Source organism: Lacerta agilis, chromosome 3, assembly GCF_009819535.1.
Source record: "Lacerta agilis isolate rLacAgi1 chromosome 3, rLacAgi1.pri, whole genome shotgun sequence".
Taxonomy (NCBI): Eukaryota; Metazoa; Chordata; class Lepidosauria; order Squamata; family Lacertidae; genus Lacerta; species Lacerta agilis.
The window spans coordinates 61,421,845-61,442,244 of NC_046314.1; the positions used below are offsets into that span (position 1 = coordinate 61,421,845).

Here is a 20,400-nt window from a genome sequence, read left to right on the forward strand (position 1 = left end):
ACGAAAATCCATTGGATTGCTACTTGGGACTGAACAGTGGAAACTGAATGGTTCATTACTCAGTAAATTTCTTGAAAAATTCCAGAAAATTCATGGTTAAAACAAAATAAAATAAAAACATTCATTCCAGTAGCACCTTAGAGACCAACTAAGTTTGTTCTTGGTATGAGCTTTCGTGTGCATGCACACTTCTTCAGATTCATGCTTTGCTTCCTGAGAAAATGATAAATTCTACTTAGCAGCTTTGGAAAACTAACAATAAATCACAGCTATACTCAGTTTTAGACCCAAATTGGTTCAATATTGTCATGCCATCAGTCCATTTAGCAGAGTATTGTCTCAGCTATACTATCTATACTCAAAACAAAATTAAAAAAATCCTTCCAGTAGCACCTCAGAGACCAACTAAGTTTGTTCTTGGTATGAGCTTTCAAAAGCTCATACCAAGAACAAACTTAGTTGGTCTCTAAGGTGCTACTGGAAGGATTTTTTTATTTTGTTTTGACTATGGCAGACCAACACGGCTACCTACCTGTAACTGGAACTATCTATGCTGTTAGCAACTCTCCAGGGTTTCAGAAGGGATACTCCCAGCCCATTGTGTAGATTGAGCCTAGGACCTGCTTGCAAAGCAAATGCTCTACCCCCTACCTCCACACCATGGCCTAGCACAAATAGCATGAGGGTCACTAGCACAAAACACATCGTCCTAGATGAAGGAAAAGCATGCACTAAAGAGAGAAATGGCAAATACATTTTATTAAGATTATGACAGACATTGCAAAAAATGGCATTAACTGAAAACATTCAAAGGAGTGGGGTTGGTGAGAAAGGAATAGCTGGAAAATGTAAATAAAGGCAACCAACTGGAACAAAGTACTGGGGCAGATTTGTGTATTTAAAATATAAGGTACAGTACAGGAGAAAAAGTCAAGTATTGAAAAACTACATGCCACTGTTTTGTTTAAAAACTGCATAGCAGTATGAAATACTGATATCCTAGATTTGCATTGAATTCCTGCACACAGAAGAATATACCAAACAGATTATTTAGCATTAATGTTTTAATAGCTCTGGATTAAAGTTTTTAAAACCCCACAGTATCTAAATTTCAAAGTAAAAGTGCACAGTATTGAGAATGAAGTGTTCAAAAAGCTAAATGTGGAAAAATTAATCAATTTTCCTAACAGGTACAATTACTTTTGGAGCTAGGGAGCCTTCTAGTGTAAAAGGTCTCATGTTACAATATTTGTCTCAAAGAGGCCAAGGCATATTTTTGCCTATCTCTATATTTAACACACACACACACACACCCAAAACCCCACAGTTAATACTTAAGTACACACTGGTGAGATATTTGATGGTTCAAGATTAGTGTATACGGAAGTATCTTGTAAAAGCTGTGGAATGGACATTCTTGATTGTTCCTGGGCTGACATCTCTGTTTTGGAGAATGGCAACTTCCCACAGATTCTTGAAGAAAATGTCTATACATGGGTACTAGAGATTTATTGGTTGTAAGAGCAGTATACTTGAATTTACAAAGAATGTTCATAATGATGTCCCCTTCTCAGGTATTACAACTAAAATTAGAAGTGTTCTATTGATTGAAGAAAAATTATGCAGGATTAAAGGAAAATTCTCTAGACCCTTCAAAGAGAAAGGCAGCTTTGTGAGAAAAGTTAACTGATCCCAAGATCCATGCATTACCAAAAGCCATGTAGAGCAAGCATTCCCGTTCCTTAATGGTATCAATATATGGCACTAGAGAATGAGGCTGAGGTTTGTTTTTCAAAAAATAGGGCAACTTGTTATGAAAAAGGCAATTATTTCCCAGATTGGAGTCATATATGCTGAACATATGAACTCTTGGATCAAGTACTTAAATGATTTCATTATAAACACTTCAAATGTAGCCATTTTTATAACCATCTTTTTTCAAAATGGAAACACCCTATTAATACAGTCTTGGCTTTAGTCTATGGCACAAGCTCAAACTAGCATTATGGTATAAAGAGAGTTATGGTAGTATAGTTAAAGGCATTCTTATAATTACAGTAAACATTCAACACAATGTCCTCATTATGGAAGACTGGAAAACCATGGAGTCATGATAAAGATGAACATGCATTTAAGATATGCTGTTTGCAATGAACAGGTTTTCATCTTATAAAGATGGCATGACACCTCTAGCCTAAAAGCATTTGCTTAGAAGCAAATTCCAAATTTCAGTGGAACCAACTTCAAAGAGTGCTCAGAATCAAGAGTACTATGCAATTTAAAATAGCCTGGAAGCAACTAGTACATTTGTAGACATGTTAACAATAAAATGTATTACGTTGATACCACAAAACAAGCCCTTCATTAGATCAATGAATTAAAAATTGTGGATCCTTTGTAGCTAATTTACAACAAGCAACATGAATTTTGTTCAAGTTCAACTTTTATCAATCTTTGCCAACAGAAGATGGGAGAAAATTTATTAATCCAAAATGCTAGTCTAGGTATACATCGAAGTCTGAAATAAAATTAACTTTTGTTCCATTACACCAGAGCTGGGGAACCTTTGGCTGAACTGCAATTTCCATCATCCCTGATTTCTGACCATGCTGGCTAGTTCTGATGGGAACTGGAGTGCAGGAACATCTGGAGGGCTAAAGGTTCCCCAGCCCTACATTAGACTTTTAGCTGCAGCAGCCTTTGTTGACCATGAAGAAAAAGTGTCATTAAAAGGAATTTTGCTTCATTAAAATCAGGAGTTTTTAACGGACTTCAAAGAGCTTTGATTGCGCCCCTTACTTACTTGCATCAACACCAAAAGCACCCAACCTATATAAGTCTCCTTAACTAGAAACTAGAAACAGTGTTACATACCACTGAATCAACTTAAATGAGCACAGCAATCTTTCAAAAATGGAAAAGATTGTTCATAATATGCACTGCTAAATGCTAAGTAGCATTCAGCTTCTCACTTGTATCCTTATTTGAAAAGAGACCAAATATATGCTGTTTGGTCAGATTCCTGTTTATATAATTGCTCCTGTCTGAATGTGCATACCTCTAGAAATGAATAAAAAGAAACAGAACCGTAAGTCAGGAAAATCCTTAATGAAAAGTTTACAGATAGGAGTTTTATATAAACTACCCTGTCCAGCAAGTTCCATTGTTTCAAACAGTAAGGCAACTTTCATTACTTTTAACCAGACAGTATTATAAAAAATAAATGCCACTTCAAAAATTTATGTACATACTGACAGAGTAGATTTACCTAGAAATTGTATTTAGTAAATTAATAAAGTGTCACAAAGTATTACATAGAGGTTACATCAGGTGCTTGAGTGTATGTGCAATTGGAGTAAATTCTTCGTGTTTAAAGTACAGGTTTCAAGACAGAGCGCAATGACCGTCCTTCTTTTGTAAGTTCTCGTGTGACACACATACACGGTAGTGGTACAGCTTCCTCCCGTCTCTCTACAGCATTATAACTGCATTTCTTCAAGTGGTCAGCCATGCTTACAATGTCAGCAAATTTCCATTCGTTTACAGTACAAAAAGCTGTGCTGAATCGCCACACCTAGAAAATAAAATTTTCTTATCAAAGTGCATTTAGTTCTGCTTTTTCAGGGTTCAAAGACTGCATTTATAACAGTGTTTGGCAGCAGTGTTTTTCAACTACTAAGTGCATGGCAGTACAGCAGTAAACACAAAACCCTAAGTTCATAAGAAATACAATGGTCTGATCAGGAAGCTACAGTTTGATTATTAAGACTCTTCCTCCAGCTCATCCTCCTTTTTGGTATGGGAGGTAACTGGCTAACATTGCAATTGCAATTGATTTTTTTGCTAACCAGTTACTGCCAAACCATGGTTTGAAAATATATTCATATGAGGGTTTGGTTATCAGGTGTTGGTGTAGATGTAACACTAACCACTTATCGCCAAAAGTGAAGAGCGTAGGGAGGAGGGAAATGTTCTTACTGGCAATTAAGCCTGTGAGATGTTATCAACCAAAGTGTAATGGTTTGGCAACCAGAAAACCTTTCATCTGCATCCACCTTTCTTAGCAATAAGAAGCTATGGCAAGAATAAGTCAAAATGAAAGACTCAAATAATAGTTATCAGTAGGCGTCCATCCTCCTGCCACAAACACATGAACTTCTATGGCAATTTTAACCACACTGGATCCTAATGATTAGCTGCCTCGAGAACCAATCTTTAATAAAAAGCAGGATATAAATATTTTTAAAGGTACAGGGCATTATTAACACATTCTTATTGTTTTTGTAACAATAAGAACAATAAGATTTTGTAACAGCATTCCCTTAAACCATGTGGTGCTTTTATTCTCAAATTGTTTTAGATCAAATGTGCTAGTCTTACAGAGATAGCCCATCTACAAATATTTATTAGGGTTGTGTTTATGTTTTACTACTGATTCAATGTTCATGTTCAATATTTAGCTTGTGCTCACTAGCATAACCTTTTACAGATCCAATTATTTATAAACTCACTACAAACTCCTGCTTCAGCCAGGGTCCCACACTGTCCAGTGCCACTTGGCTCATCCAGCATATGTCTCACTACCTTGGCCATACATCAGCTTTGGTCTTACCTCTGATCAATTAGCACACCACACAGGCCAATGTTTTCTTTGCTTACTCTCATTACTTTGCTGCCCACTCTATTTGCTATAGGCTCACTAGCCACTGGTTGACAAGGCTAGGGAGGAATCTGACCTGTGTTCCCAAGGGGCCATTTGCTTCCAGGGGTTTATGAGGCACTAGAGGCTTCCTGTTCAAAAAGCACAATTCTTACCTTTAGTTCCTCTTTTATCTTTATTAGCAGTGATGAGGACCCACCATGCTTGGGAGACCACAACCCATAGACAAAAGAACATACGAATTCTAAAACAGAGGTAAAGGCAATTCCATGTATGGTTATGCATACAAACCTTTTCTTTTATTTGCCACGAAGAACTTCCATCTGGATATGTCCTCTTTTCCCACAGTAGTATGACCATTCCTCGTGCCTGTAATAAACTTCCGCACACATCCCTCATTAATCGCGACACTCGTGAAAGCTGACATAAACTAAAACCATCTAGAAAGCCTGCAATGTGTTGTAGAACTTCAAAAGGAAGATTACTCAGGTGGTCACTACGCAGTCCTAAACAGCATCTCTTATCGGGCTCCGTCAGCACAGTAGATATACATGGCTGAACCCCAAATGACCGAAGGTGCCGGTCATGAATAATCTTTGCCCCTTGCGTTGAAGGACAGAATCTGCGTTGAGAATATGTGCATCCATAATATGCCAGAGGACACCTCTGCTCCATCCAGCCATTGAGGCCAGCATGAATGTCACCATGTACATTCTTAAAATGCGAAGGAAATTCATTTCGTCTAAACAATTGTCCACAAACAAATGTAAACATTGAACGCTTTGTTTGGTATCTAGCCACACATTCTAGCACCAAGTCTAGCCCAAGAGTCTGGAAAGGGCTTGGATTTGAGAGCTGTGGATTTGCATGATCGCATGCAGAGGCTGAAGCAATTTCCCCTACCATTGTATTTGTGGCCAGAATTGCAGAAGGGAGAGAAAACGTCTGCGTCCCAAAATCAACACGGTATCCGTCAATAACACGACTATCAGATATTCCCCTACCACCGGGAGAGTCTCCAAGACAAAACAGTAATGCTGCTGTGATTAAATCTATTCCATGAAGACCCATAGGATCTTCTGTTATCTCCAAATCTGATGTATCCACTGCTTTGTCTTCCTTTGGTGCAGATAAGTAGTGATTTGCAAGGAAATTGTAGGTACGATGAGGAATTAAAGAAAATACATCTATGCTTCTCAGTCTGTCTTGTTCAATTTGTTTCTGTATCAGTTCTTCATTACAGTACTGTGGCAGATATACATGATTGACAGTGCCATTAGACAAACTGTGGAGAGGTAATTCTTCCTTAAGTTGTGTTGCTACAGGAATAGGGCTGCAATAACCCAATGCTTCAACATGGGAAGCATTACATATACCATTTGCTACATTAGATTGGTCAGAATTACACATACTAAGTTCTTTACTCTGTTGCAGTGTATCTGCGCCTATATTGTCTGCATGAAAGCCATTGCATAAAGAGGTATCAAGACCCATATTCAAATTGTACTGTTGCATGGTGTCGTAACAAATGTCACTTGAGCCATTTTGTTCCAACTGCGTATTTTGATTCAAGATATCCAGGTGAATACCACCAACTGCTCCCATGTTATCTTCATCTAGACAGTCAAGTTCTACTTTATGCACTCTACTACAATTTTGCTCTTTTGGCTGAAAATCTTCACTTGTTTTAGGTGGTGAAATGCCAAGCTTTGAGCTTAACATGCTTATATCTCTAGTAGCAGTGTTCAGGATATCTAGAGCTGTAGCTAAACTCTTTGTCGTTTCCACAGTAGCTTGATAAAGTGCACCATAAGACTCTTCATCTACAGGCATCAAGCCATTTGAAAGTGCAGCATCAGGGGCACCTGCAACAGAAGTCTGTTCTCTGGATTTTACCACCTCATCACCTGTTTTCGATGTCATAGTTGCTACTTTGAGAGATTCAAGGAGCATTCGTTGATCCTGAAGAGCAAGAGCCATGTCTAACTGTTCAACTTCATCAACATCTTTACTAAGATTTTCATAAGATTTTCTATCTGCATAACTGACAGGCCATCTGTTCCACTCCATAGTGCAGCATACCACACTTGCAGGGCAAATTTCTAGATGTTCAGCAATTTTGTTTCGGGCTACAGTAAATGGACAGCCAAAGCCACTGTTGAGACAAGGCACTCTTTCAAGTGGGCATAAAAGGCGATGCTCTGCAGCTTTGCATGAATGAAATACTGCTCCACAAACCAAAGGGCAACCAATCAAATCACAGGAAATGCCAGCCTCTGGTCTGGTCATACAACGCCGACTAACACAGTTGACGCAATGTAGATGTTGATGTTCTTCCACGGTGGCAAGTTCAGCTCTAGGAAAAGAGAAAGATAAAGCAGACCTAATGTCCATATTTGTTTTTAAGCAAGCATCAAAACTTGTGGTCATATAAAATATCTGCAAGTGCCACTGTATGCACATTATATGCCATTGTATGTAGGAGATTTGGCTACCGCATATTAAAAAAACCCATAATTTCACATGTTTTGCCAATCTTTGTATTCAAAAGCATTTCATTCATTCCAAAAGAAAAACTATTTCCTAGGAGCTCTACTCAGTGTCCCACAAACTTTATAGGTTTGGGATTTTACTACCACCCCACATTGACATTTCTAGTCCTTTTTAGTGTTTTTTAAAAGCACTGGAGCATTAAAACTTACTTGCGTTCAGGCACACTCAAAGCAGGCATAGTAGGAAGTCCTCCCCCCGCTGACAGTGTAAACATGGTGACAAAATCACTTCACCGCTGCAAAGTCCTGTGGCACCTGTTTCCAAGATAGATTTTAATCAGGGGTCAGCAAACTTTTTCAGCAGGGGGCCTGTCCACTGTCCCTCAGACCTTGTAGGGGGCCGGACTATATTTTGAAAAAAAATATGAACGAATTCCTATGCCCCACAAATAACTCAGAGATGCATTTTAAATAAAAGGACACATTCTACTCATGTAATAACATGCTGATTCCTGGACCGTCTGCGGGCCAGATTTAGAAGGCGATTGGGCTGCATCCGGCACCCGGGCCTTAGTTTGGGGACCCCTGATTTTGATCAAACCCTAGATAACATCAAAACAAATTTGCAAAAATAGTTAAAACAAAAATAAAAATAAAAATAAATTCCTTCCAGTAGCACCTTAAAGACCAACTAGGTTTGTTCTTGGTATGAGCTTTTGTGTGCATGCACACTTCTTCAGATCTGAATAAGTGTGCATGCACACGAAAGCTCATACCAAGAACAAACTTAGTTGGTCTCTAAGGTGCTACTGGAAGGAATTTTTTTTATTTTTTTATTTTGTTTTAACTATGGCAGACCAATACAGCTACCTACCTGTAATTGCAAAAATAGGATATTGTCTGGGCATATACAAATGGATATTGTCTGGGCGAATACAAATGCAGCAAACAAGGCTTTCAAGCTAAGACGAAAGTTATTTGATATTTACACAAACTCTTTGTTTATTATGTTAAATTTCAAAATGGTATTTTAGCTCCCTCTAGTGACCAAATAATGAATAATAAGCTAATATGAATTTTCAAGGACTTCAATACCTTGTTAAAGAGGAAGGAACCCTGTAAAGCTCTTCACCAACACACACCTGTGTGTCTGCACAAGACCTATAAAACGGCACTACAGAAAAACTGTTTGATCTAGGCTTAAGAATGTATCTTCCCAACAAACATAAAGTGAGCAATGAGTTCTTTCATGTTTGTCTAATACCACACACAAGTTGAATATATATACCTGCTAAGATCCTCAGGTGGAAAGGTGCTTTACATGCTAAACAATGTAATTAGGAGCTATATGCACCCCAAATTCTTGATCTCTTTTATTTTTTTGCAGAAGAATTTGGTGTGCTAGAAAATACTAATAATGAGGAATAAGCTATAATTTAGAGACCATATCCACCTCTTAAATGCAAAAAACCAACTTGAAGGTAGATGTTTCTGCAATACGACCCCAGGTCAAAGCCTACTGAATATGTTTCAGTAGAGTGTGATAAATGGTAACAGCCTAATCACATTGTATCAATCCTTTCCCAACTAAGTTCAGGATTCATACATAGGACTATTGAATTTTATCTTCACAAGTACACTGCAAGCACATTACAAGCACATTGCAAGAAATGTGGCTATGGCTGTGAAAAAGTTTTCAATGCACCTCCCATTCAAATCCAACATGAGCCTTACTACACTGTCTCTGAATTAAAAACTGGCCCCTGAATAAGCCAATAAAAAACTAAAAGCATAAGAAACCAAAAACGTATTTTAAGCCCAAATGTTTCACCACCAAATTTAAGAAAAGTATTCTTCAAATAAACCAAATCTTGTCAATACGTACTTGAACTTGCTCCTCTAAGATTTGGAGAGTACCTGAAAAAGAAAAAGGTTGACATCCATCACTTTGACAATACCATCATACCAAAGAAAGAGGGCTTCATTGAGGAGTCCTATATGGCATTAACAGTATTCTAGTCTCTTGCTTTACTCATGTGTCATTCAAGGATGAAATTAACAGATGCAGTAAAGAATCACGCTTGGTCTTACTCCAAAACCATGCAGACACCACACACGAAGAAGAGAGCCATCTGCCTTCTTTTAATGAATACTTTAAAAGATTCAGGCCCAAAGATGAAAGTGGTGACAATATATGCACAAAATTCACCTTAACTTTTAAAAAGCCATATTTCAGGTAATCCAAGGTGGGTACCAATTATTCACTGCAGCTCCACCCCACCCAAAGGGATTCAGGAACTTAAGAATTAGTGGAATTTTCCTTTTTTTATTCCTCCCTCTCAATCTCTTTGCCTTCTGTGCCATGTATTTTTAGATCAAGGACAGGGAACCTCAGGCCTCTCTACCTGGTCCTAGATAAGAAAGGGAGGGGTGTGCAAGTGTGTAGAAACTAACCTACTGGTACAAAGGTAAAATTCACATTCATTGCCCTGCTCGTTTTTGTCTCTGGCCCTGCCCACCACTGACATGAGGTTCACACAGAGGAGAATGTGGTCCTTGGGCTGAAAAGCTCCCCATCCCTGTTTTGGATTGTAGGTCTCTGAGTAAGACTGTTTTCTAGTTCTAATCCATTCTGGGAGCCCTTTTGGCAGAAGAGTGGGATAAAAATGCTTTAAATAAATAAAAATAAGCTTGGCTAAAGCCACCTAGTGAACTTGCAACAAATGCAAGAACTCCTCAGCTCACAAGCCATTCAAATACACCAGGCCTTAGAGCAAATTCTGCTACTTATAAATGCAACCAAAATAGCAAGACGTCATTTTTCAAGCTTCAGCTCTATCTTCTCTTGCTCAAGAAGTGGTTCAGTACTGGTTTTGAACATCCCTATGAACAGGAAAACTGACTCACCAAATCAAGACCTTCCAAGGAACAGCAGAGCAATGAGACTTTTCTGTGTAGACTTCATTCCTATAATATGCAGATGAGGATAATCTCACAGCTAAGGAAACTAGGAAAAAACAGAATCAGATATCAGAAACTATGAATTATCATATCCCTTTCCCCCTTTGTGAGGTGAGAAAATTTAGTGACTGACACTGCTAATTACATCTATTGCAAGAACTACAAAACTGATAAACTCTTATGGTTGTAAGCATCCAATTATGATAGCAGCATATCTGATGAAGTTTCCTCACCATTAGTTTTTCCATTCAATGTATTTCCTTGTGTTTTCTCCCCACCCCCCGCCCTCCAGCCCCCTTGTTATAAGAGCTTACTTACCAGTTTGTTATTGCTGGAATAGAGTTCAGGTTGATTTTTTCCTGTAACAAATCATTTTCAGTAAAGTTAATTTTTTAAAAAAATAGTATCAACCTTTGAATTATAGTTTACCAACTTGATTAGAAAATATACATATACATACACATACATATATATACACACCCACCCACCCAGCCACCCACTATCTTCTTAACACCAATGTAAACTTTAAAAATTATTAACATTCTTTCACAAGGCAAGTTTTTTGATAGACTAGCGGAGAAGTAGGTGTTTTCCACATCTGGACATTGCTATCAACTGTGGAAATAGCCTGTTATATACCAATGCACCCTAGCTGTGTTTTGTGAAGCTGCTTCAGAAGCAGTAAGTACAGAATGGAATAAGCATGTGTACACACACACACACACACACACACACACTTTTCTGTTCTAAACGCCACTACTCCCTTAACAAATAAGTCACTGGGGTTTCACAAAACGTGGGCATATAAACTGTTGTTATGATTTTCAATATTGCAATTCAAAGCACACTTCCATGGAAGTAAGTTCTATTCAAATAAAGAAATATATGTGAAAGTAAATATACTTAGCATCCAGATAAGTTAAATTTATAGAACACCAGACAACTGATAATAGAATGCAGTGCTTTATTGGTATTTCACCATGCAGTACCATGCCGTTCTTTTCATGGCTGTAATATTTTAATTCCTGGTAATCCAGGTACTAAACCAGTTTCCACAGTCAGATGTGATGATCTCGTGTTTCAATTCAGTGCATGTGACAGTAAATCCCATAAATGCTACTCAAACAGCATATTTGAACTCTGTCCATAAATTGCGACCTGTAGAATTTTCTTTTTTATATCAACATTTAATTATTTATCAAAACAGGCATCTCAAAATGAATTATATGCATAATTAACAATTTGTTTTTAAAGCTCCACCTCTGAAAAGCGTGCATTTAAAATAATTTACAGGGTTGGACAAATATTATTCCAATTCCTAGAAGTCAGAAAGTACTCTTTCAAAGAATAGCAAGAAGAAGCTGTTACGGGTCACTGCATTAATAGTGAAACAGGAAGAGAAACAGAAAGTGATCAAGAAGCAAGAACACAAAGAAAGCACACTGGAACAAGAAGGAAAGGAAACAACATATTGATGTAGAATAGAGAAATTTATGTGGTAATGGACAGTGAAAAAGTTAACCAATGCCCTTAGCTCAGTTCTACCAATAAAAATGATTTTGTATGCTGGTTCAGGAGCAGAGAACTGCAGGACTCTTGGCTGAGAGTCCTGGAAGACCTGCTCCCTGCCTTTTTCCACCTGGCTTGAGAGGGTGGGACCCTCATAGACTCTAGCTACAAAAGCTGAGGCTGCTTAAGAGGTCAGAGACCATCTTGGCTACCTCTTAGTGCAGACCTAGGTCATTAAGCCTCAGCTTCCAGTCGCTGCTGGATTGGCAGCAAGCAGCAGATATCTTCTAGGATTATGGTAATATTTTATTCTTTTGCTAATTGTGCTGTTTTAAATGTGCATTTTATATTTTGACTTCCTTTAGTAATGTTTTCTTTTTAAACGTTTTAAGAGAATATTTTAGTTTCCTGTTAATTATGTTCCTTTGAATGTACACTTTATATTAGTATACTCCAGTGAAGTGATGTTTTATTTTGGATTGTTTTATCTGATGCTGTGGTCAAAGTGTCACAAGATTTTCAGTTCTTTTTAAAGCAAGCATGCACACAATGCCTATGCATCATTTCCCAATAATTCCCCTCCCAATCCCTCCTTGCTGGTTGCCAGCACTGGTATCTGAGAGAAAGGGTGTGCAAAACCTGCAAATGCCAACACCGTACCTTTTAAAATTCTGACAGTTCAAAGTATTATTTTTCATAGAACTAACTACACTACATTCACTTGGAAGAGCAAGGTAGTTGAACTGCAATCCTGGTGAAACAAATATATTTCAGCTGGCTCCTAGACACTTGCTTGCCAAAACCTAGTCTTATTGACCATTGTGAATCAGTACGGTAAGGTAACAGCTTCTGATATACTGGTCTCTTCCTAATGAACAAACCTAGGCAGAACAGCTGCTCATTTCTGATTAGGCAATGTCAGCAACTGGGTTCAGTTCATCTGAGATGTTGAAGTATGCGTGCTTGCCTGTTACCAACCAAGAAACCTAAAAATACACACAGTTCTGGTGAGATGTACACTGTTCTTAGAAGGTACAGATCACCTGATGTTATTGTACATACTACAATCAGCTGACTAGAGCTTTCAAACTGTGTTTGGAACGTCTGCTGCCAAAACTAAAATTCCAGCTGTAGCAAACAACCCGATGACCAATGTTTGTATGAACAACTAAGAGCATAATAATGACTTGAAATAGAAAGCTCTTGGTATTCAAAGTGTAATTCAACTCCTTCTCTGCCTCTTGTGTATCCAGTTACTATAGCTACACTTTAAACTTTGAACACTGGAATTCTAACATGTCAGTGTGTATTTTTCAACTGTTTCATGCATTTAATAAAGTACACTAAGATAACTGTTTAAAAGTCAGTGATATGGTAATCTCTTACCAATTGGTTAACTAAGACATCAAACATCCTGGTTTGTGTTAGGTGCAACTCAGAACCTACCCTACACCATGGTTTGCACTTTCAGAACAAGTAAGCTGTGGTTTAGAGCTGCTTGTCTTCTTGTGTTTTTCATCTGCTTAGCACTCAACTTCACAAATTCATAAATTTACTCCCACCTCCATGAAGAAGTAAGCCTCTTGAGACAGAACCATGGGAGTGTGGTTCTGAATTCAGATGTAACAGCAAATCACAGTGAGCCCAAGCTGTATTGTGGAAACCTGCATCAGTTCAAAGTATGGTCTGATATGAGTTTAGCAGCCCCTCACAAATCATAGTTCATACACAGGTGTAAGTTCAGGATTGCAAAACTAATGTGCTGAAGCCTCTTAACAGTAAGTAGTATTTCAGATTAGTTTGTAACATCAATTGCTCAAAAATATTGCTTACAAGTTCTAAATTATTTCTGCCTATTTTCAGAATTCAGATCAAAATTACATCACACTGAGAGCTCCACATGAGCACCTTTCATCATCCTCTTCTTTTCCTCTTCCTAATATTCAGTTTTAAAGTCTGAGCTGGGATCACTGCTGTGAACATCTCAATCCCCTACCCCAACGTGAGCTCTGCTTTCCCATTTCAAATATCTTTTTAGAACGGCTGGCCTTCTAACTTTACATACCTTAAGACAATTGGTACAGCTGATACTACAAACCCTCTATCTTGCCTCCAGAAACTGTACTTAATTTCAGTATCTGGCCAATAAAGTGGCAAGAAGAAAATCAGAGCATATTGTTTGTTACTGTTACTTTAAGTCATTAAATTCATGTACAATGGAAATATTTCTGCAATAGACTTTCAATTATTTTACAATACTTAGCACATTCAAAAGTAGGCAATAAATTCCTTATTATTGCACATACATATACTACACACAAGTCAAGCAAAGCATGGGATAAAATATCTAATTTTACAGTATTTTTCTGTCTTTGCTTTTTAGGTGACGTAGAATTCTGTTTATTTCACTATTTTCAATTAGAATTTTAAGTTTATTACTAGATTACAATCATTTCATTACAAACGTTTAGCTTTGAGATGGCAGTTCAAAATAACTGATTTTCTTAATGTCTCTTTTTTTGGTAACTTATCTTTCTATCCTCAAAACCATTATTTACTAATACCTTGATGAACAGTAAACGTACTTGTTTTAAAAATATCTTTTTTAAAAAGATACAAGTATATTTCTGACAGATCCGCTTTCAATCACATGCTTTATTTTCCTAAGTACAGTACTTGGTACAGTAGGCTGTTATACAAACATAGTAAAAAAAGAACTTGGATAGATCAGACACAGCAGCACTACCTGGTTAAATTAGCATAGGAACCCAAGCAAAGAGTCAAATTTAATGTGTAACACATTTCTGCACATTTCTCCTCACATGCAGCAGGCTGTGCAGAAGTAGGGTATGAAACATTTAAGGGAGAGGGTTCTCTTTAAGAGTCCAACAACTGTTCTAGAGTTGGGGGGAAACAATTGATCACTTAAAGATTAAAAAGCCAAGAATAGCTATGTGTAAGTTCCAGGTTTTTAACTGCATCCATAGAATGTTATGATTGTATCCTGAGGGCCCTTTGCTCTCCAGCCAAATACCCAATCCCTCATTTGGTTTCAGGTACCATAGGCTTTGCAATTTGCTCCATAAATTTTCTGCCTTCTCCTCTCCCAATTACACCACATGACCAAGATTTTCTTACTAGTCATGTGCCATAATTATAAGCATCTCTGAACAGGAACTGGAACACAGGAGTCATGATGAAGCATGAAGCAAGATGAGGCAAACATCAGAGCAGCACAGACTGCAAGTGCCCAAGACTATCATCAAATTCACTGCATTAGGAAAGAGGGCTTCCTTATGATCTGGCCAGGTTTCTGTGAAACTCTGGAATCTTAAGAATAGTCGCTTCTGTACCGTAATTAGTACAAAACTGTCTGTGATCCATGCCATTATTCTAACACTGAAAATACCTGGTCTATAGATGAAACTTCTCCTTCTCTGTTAAATGCTACAACTAAATTGACGTTTCAGCTCTATTTGCATTTAAGGATTATAGCTTTGCACAGTACTGTACTGTGTTTATACAAAGGTAATCTTTAAAAGAAGCATTCAGCTTTAGGATTGGGGTGAGAAATCTACCACACACATTACACTACAGTCTGCAAATTGTTAATTTCTGTAGTTGCACTTGCGCTAAAGAAGCCACTTGCATAGCTTGGAATCTGAGGCAAGGAAGATAGACTTAACACTGAGGACATAGTATTTTATACACAATTTTTCAAACATTACTTCTAGAAATTAACATAAATTTAGAAAAGAGATGCGTTTTTCTCAAAATAACGTTTTCAGAAACAGTTATCCAGAGTTTGCAAGACTGAGCCTGGACCACCAAATAAATGTACAAAATAAAACCCAGGATAGTTGTAACTAGGCATCTGCACTCAACTGCTTGCCCTCTACCTTCACTGCTAAATTTACCCCACCAGTGAATTATAACTATTTTTGCTTTTCCTGTCACCCATAACTTTATTTCTTTATTTTTATCTTCTGCACTGCAGCACCAAACTCAGTGCTGGTCCTATAGCCCCTTTGTATTTTCTTTCCTTCTGACCATAAGCACATCTGGTTGAAAGTCTACTGTGCAGTCTGTCTTGTATACTTTATGGTGACCTGCTGCTGCTCTCAAATTACCCAGTAAGAGCATCAGATAGTGACATGTCTGTACTGCAAAGGAGAGGGGGGAAATAAACCCCTTCCCACCTCACAATTAATGAATGGAAACAGCTCAAGAAAACAAAAGTAATTTAAAAATGTGGGGAGGGAATGAATGGACACAAACATGCAAGTGTGACGTGCCAAATAAAAGGAATAAAAATACAAACAAAGGGAAGTGTTAAATGGCAGTAATAAAACCATTAAGGAAGAGGTGTGGATGTACCTGTAGTTACAAACGAAAGGAAGCAAATATCAAAATAAGCATGTCAGCGAGCATTATCAGACTTATGCCTGTCTTAACATTAATGTTCTAATTTTAGTTTTAATATTCAAGGGTAGGGGTTTCTGAAATAATTTATTTAACTGAATGTTCAGATCCCACCTCCTTTTGGTTTTGCAACTCCAACAGGTCTCCAAACACCCATTGAAGCTCTCAACTCCCCAAAATGTTCCCCATCCCTGTAGTAAAGGCTATTTCATGCATCTTGTGGTGTACAGCCATCCATTTACTAATGCCTTATTTTTAAAGCTTAATAATAATAATAATAATAATAATAATAATAATTTATTTATACCCTGCCCATCTGGCTGTTTCCCTAGCCACTCTGGGCGGCTTTCAACAAAATATTAAAATACAATAATTCATCAAATATTAAAAGCTTCCCTAAACAGGGCTGCCTTCATATGTCTTCTAAAAGTCAGGTAGTTGTTTATTTCTTTGACATCTGATGAGAGGACGCTCCACAGGGCAGGCGCCACTACCGAGAAGGCCCTCTGTCTGGTTCCCTGTAACTTTGCTTCTCACAGCGAAGGAACCGCCAGAAGGCCCTCGGTGTTGGACCTAAGTGTCTGGGAAGAACAATGGGGATGGAGACGCTCCTTCAGGTATATCTATGTATTCTAGGCTGTTCCATACATTTACATCTTATGCTAATAGTATTGTCAGTTTTCACTTGATAGAAATTAAGGGTGCTTATTAAATTTAGATTAAAATATTATAAAAGTGATTAGTTCTCTCAAAATGCTATGAACTAAAACACATGGCAATGTGTTTTCAATATTTCACAATTATGCAAAGACTGCCTACATTCCTTCATCATGGTTCTGGACACCAAGTGTGTTTTGTACCTATTTATTTTTATTTTAAATATCTGTAGCCCAATGGAGACTTTCAAACTTTGGATTTAATTTAAAAGCAAGATAATGGTTTACTAGATATGCTGACTTGTTTTTGCTGATATGCCCTGTTCTAACATCTGCACCTACAGAAAGAGTTCTAAACTGGGGCCTAGGGCACAGATGATGCACAGAGAAAAATCTGCATCCAGCTTCAATAGCTGTAAAGTTTGCTGCTACTTGCTGGATTGGAGAAACACATGCAGCTTTGAACAAATGGTGAATGTGGTTAGGTCGGTTGGAAACAGATTCCAGACACCAATAGCCTTCTCTTTCTCAGCAAGAGCTGTCAGCACCCAAACTCTGCTCAACACAAAGCCTGTTGCATAGAGCAGCATGTCTATAGCCTGCAACTGTGTGTTACAGTTTCTAGATTGGGAATATAATCTGATGTATGACATAATGTGGAAAGAACCCCCACCCCAAGGTGTTACTGCCCATAAATTGCTATTTAACATAGTAAAGGTAAAGGTACCCCTGACAGTTGGGTCCAGTCGCACATGACTCTGGGGTTGCGGCACTCATCTCGCTCTTATAGGCCAAGGGAGCCGGCGTTTGTCCGCAGACAGCTTCCACGTCATGTGGCCAGCATGACTAAGCCACTTCTGGCGAATCAGAGCAGCGCATGGAAACACTGTTTACCTTCCTGCCAGAGCGGTACCTATTTATCTACTTGCACTTTGACGTGCTTTCGAACTGCTAGGTGGGCAGGAGCTGGGACCGAACAATGGGAACTCACCCCGTCATGGGGATTTGAACCGCCGATCTTCTGATCAGCAAGCCCTATGCTCAGTGGTTTAGACCACAGCACCACCCGCGTCCCATTTAATATAGTAAATTCCTTTAAAATCAAATGGGCTTAATCTTGAAAAATGTGGTTGGGATTGAAGTGTTTTCAGAAACAACTTCACAGATCAAATGGCTTAATGTACTACAGCTGGGCAATAGTTTCTCCATATGGTTTCCAAAGCTATGTAATTTCTAAAAACTCTGGAAGTACTGCAGGACATCTTTAAGAGACATTATAGTAGTATGTAAAAATAGGAAGCCGCCTCAAAGCTTGCTTAAGCACATACATATTACGTTATCCACCCAGCCACCACATCAGCCACCCCTTGATTGCACCTAAGATAAAGAATGTAGGGAGAAGCTTAAGGAAAAGGTTGAAGTTTGTGAATACAGAAATTCAGTGCCTAATCACAAATACTGAATGACTCCAAGGCTTATTTTCAAAGAGCTGCTCACAATTGTAACAACTTTTTTCAGATAAAATAAGCATTATCAGATACATATACAAACCATGTCACTTAAAGAATTTCATATTTGATAATGTTTTATTGAACAGGATTACCCCCACCCCTCTTTTTAAGTTCAGGCTTAAGCCATATACTTAAGCATAATTCAAATCCCAGCTATATTCTTTCACTATCAATTTTTTTTTTAATACGTAGCACAAAAACTACAAATGGTTCTGTTACAGTAGATGCCAACAAAATGTGATAGGGAAATTCTTTCAGAGAACTAAAGTAGTGTTAATATTCCTCTCTGAACAATAGTCCCTATGGTCACTGTTTGATGTCTTTTTAAAAATCTGACAAGGTTCTCTTATTTCACAATAACTACAATGTCTCCTTTCCCAAACTGTAGCTTTTACTGCATTCTGCTTTCAGCTTACAAACGTTTACAAAACATTATACCCATCCACTCTAATTCAATAGGCGATTTTGATTATTAAAGACTCTTCCATATTAGATATGTAGGCAAAGATTCAAGATGCTATTCCAAGAATCAATACCACTTTCTATTGTGTTCTATTCCTCCTTATAACAAGTGACAGGCAGAGCCATACTCCTTCCCACCCACATGTTTAACATAGGGAACGATGCCGTCTCCTTTTAAGGCTCAGGCTTAACCACAGGACAACCCTCAATGGAGCCAAGTCATCTAGGGCAGAACTGCCCTTGCATTTAACCACTTATTTTTAACACACGCCCATATAGGAACCCAGGGAAATCCCCGCCGGTGAATCTAACACGCTTATCTGTACTAATTTGTTTAACACCTTCCCTTGAGGCGAGGACCGGGGGCGGGCGGGCGATGCCTTGCAGCAGCCTCACCAACACACCCCAACTCACAATAGGGCTTTTCTGACCACTGGGAGCTGGGAGTCTGTGTGTGTTGCGTGTGGTTGAGCAGCTCCGCATTATAACTGCCGTAGCCATGCTAAGTAATCGGCTCAAGGAGGAGGCGGTCCATTCCCCTCTGTCCATTGTTTCCATCTACAGTACACCGAAGGGGAGAGAGAGAAGAGGAGGGGCGGGCGGCGAAGAGAAGGGAAGGAGCCAGCGCCACAGGCGTTATCTTCCCCTTCCCTCGCACCCACCCCTACCCTCCTTTGAGACCCGTCTTTAAACACAACGGGGGGGGCGGGGGGAGCCATAAGCAGCAGCGCGACTGCCCCAAGGAAAGCACCTCCCGGGGCCTCCTCCTAAAGGACCGCGCCAGCTGTCAGCCACTCATTGCAACGCCTCCCCCCCCCCTCCGGGCCCCGACGACCACCATCACTCCCATCCCGCTTCACAACCCTGCGAGAAGGTGGGCTGACCGCCCCAGACCAGGCCGGGCCCGTCCTGCTCCGGCAGGAGTCAGAGGGGGACCCCGCAGCTCCACACCACACCACGCACCGCACCACCTCCACCAGCCGCCATTTGTTTACTTGTCGGCCGGCAGGGAGCAGCAGCAGCAGCCGTAGTTCCAGCCCACCGAGGGGAGCAGAGACAGACAGACTGAGAAAAGCCCTCAAGACTCGTCCCGCCCCGCGTCCGTGTTCTCTCTCTCTCTCTCTCACACACACACACACACACACACACAAAAGACTCACCGCTCGGTCGCTCTCCCGCCTCCTGCGCGTAAAAGCAGCTCGAACGCGGAGGGAGGAAGAGAGAGGAGCAGGCGAGAGAGGCAGCCGCTCCCCCGGACGCCCTGAAGATTCGATCCGGTTCCGGTGAGGGGTGGGGCGGAGGACTTTCCAGAGCTGGCTCGCAGCGGCGCTTTCCGGCTACGCCGCTCGCTCGCGCTCTCTCTTCCCCAGCTGCACGCAGCGGGGCGGTTGGGGGAGCGGGTGTCGTAAAGGAGGGAGGAGGAGGAGGAGGAGGAGCAACGGGAGTCCTTGCGACCAGAGGCGCCGGTGACGCAGCGAAAGGGAAGCGAGCTTCCCACCGGGGGAGCGTGGCCGAGGCTGTCCCGGAGTCCGGCGACACCTCCGCGTCGCTCTCCCTTATTGTAAAATACAAGGGCGCCTTGTATTTTATTCGCGGCCATTATCTCCGGGAATTATGCTAATTTACAGTAAAAGTATGAATTGTTATTTCGGAGGATAATGGCCCCGGAGGAGTGCAAGCGATCATGCGGGAATAGTTTTATTTTGTTGTTGTTGTTGTTGTTGTTG

General features: G+C 39.6%; 1 protein-coding gene across 4 annotated transcripts; it reads right to left on the reverse strand.

Moving 5' to 3' along the window:
- Window positions 1-740: 740 nt before the first annotated feature.
- FBXO30 (F-box protein 30) lies at window positions 741-20,029 on the reverse strand. Of its 4 annotated transcripts, XM_033143938.1 has the most exons (7): window positions 19,834-20,029; window positions 10,432-10,472; window positions 10,060-10,159; window positions 9,038-9,069; window positions 7,363-7,467; window positions 4,952-7,016; window positions 741-3,574 (listed from the first exon to the last, which is right to left on the reverse strand). In XM_033143938.1, exons 5-7 carry the CDS (start codon window positions 7,425-7,427, stop codon window positions 3,371-3,373), a joined length of 2,334 nt encoding a protein of 777 aa, XP_032999829.1. In that variant the 5' UTR covers window positions 7,428-7,467; window positions 9,038-9,069; window positions 10,060-10,159; window positions 10,432-10,472; window positions 19,834-20,029; the 3' UTR covers window positions 741-3,370. The 4 variants fall into 4 exon arrangements, with proteins under 4 accessions (XP_032999829.1, XP_032999830.1, XP_032999832.1 ...); XM_033143939.1 differs by lacking the exon at window positions 9,038-9,069; XM_033143941.1 differs by lacking the exons at window positions 9,038-9,069; window positions 10,060-10,159.
- Window positions 20,030-20,400: the final 371 nt, after the last annotated feature.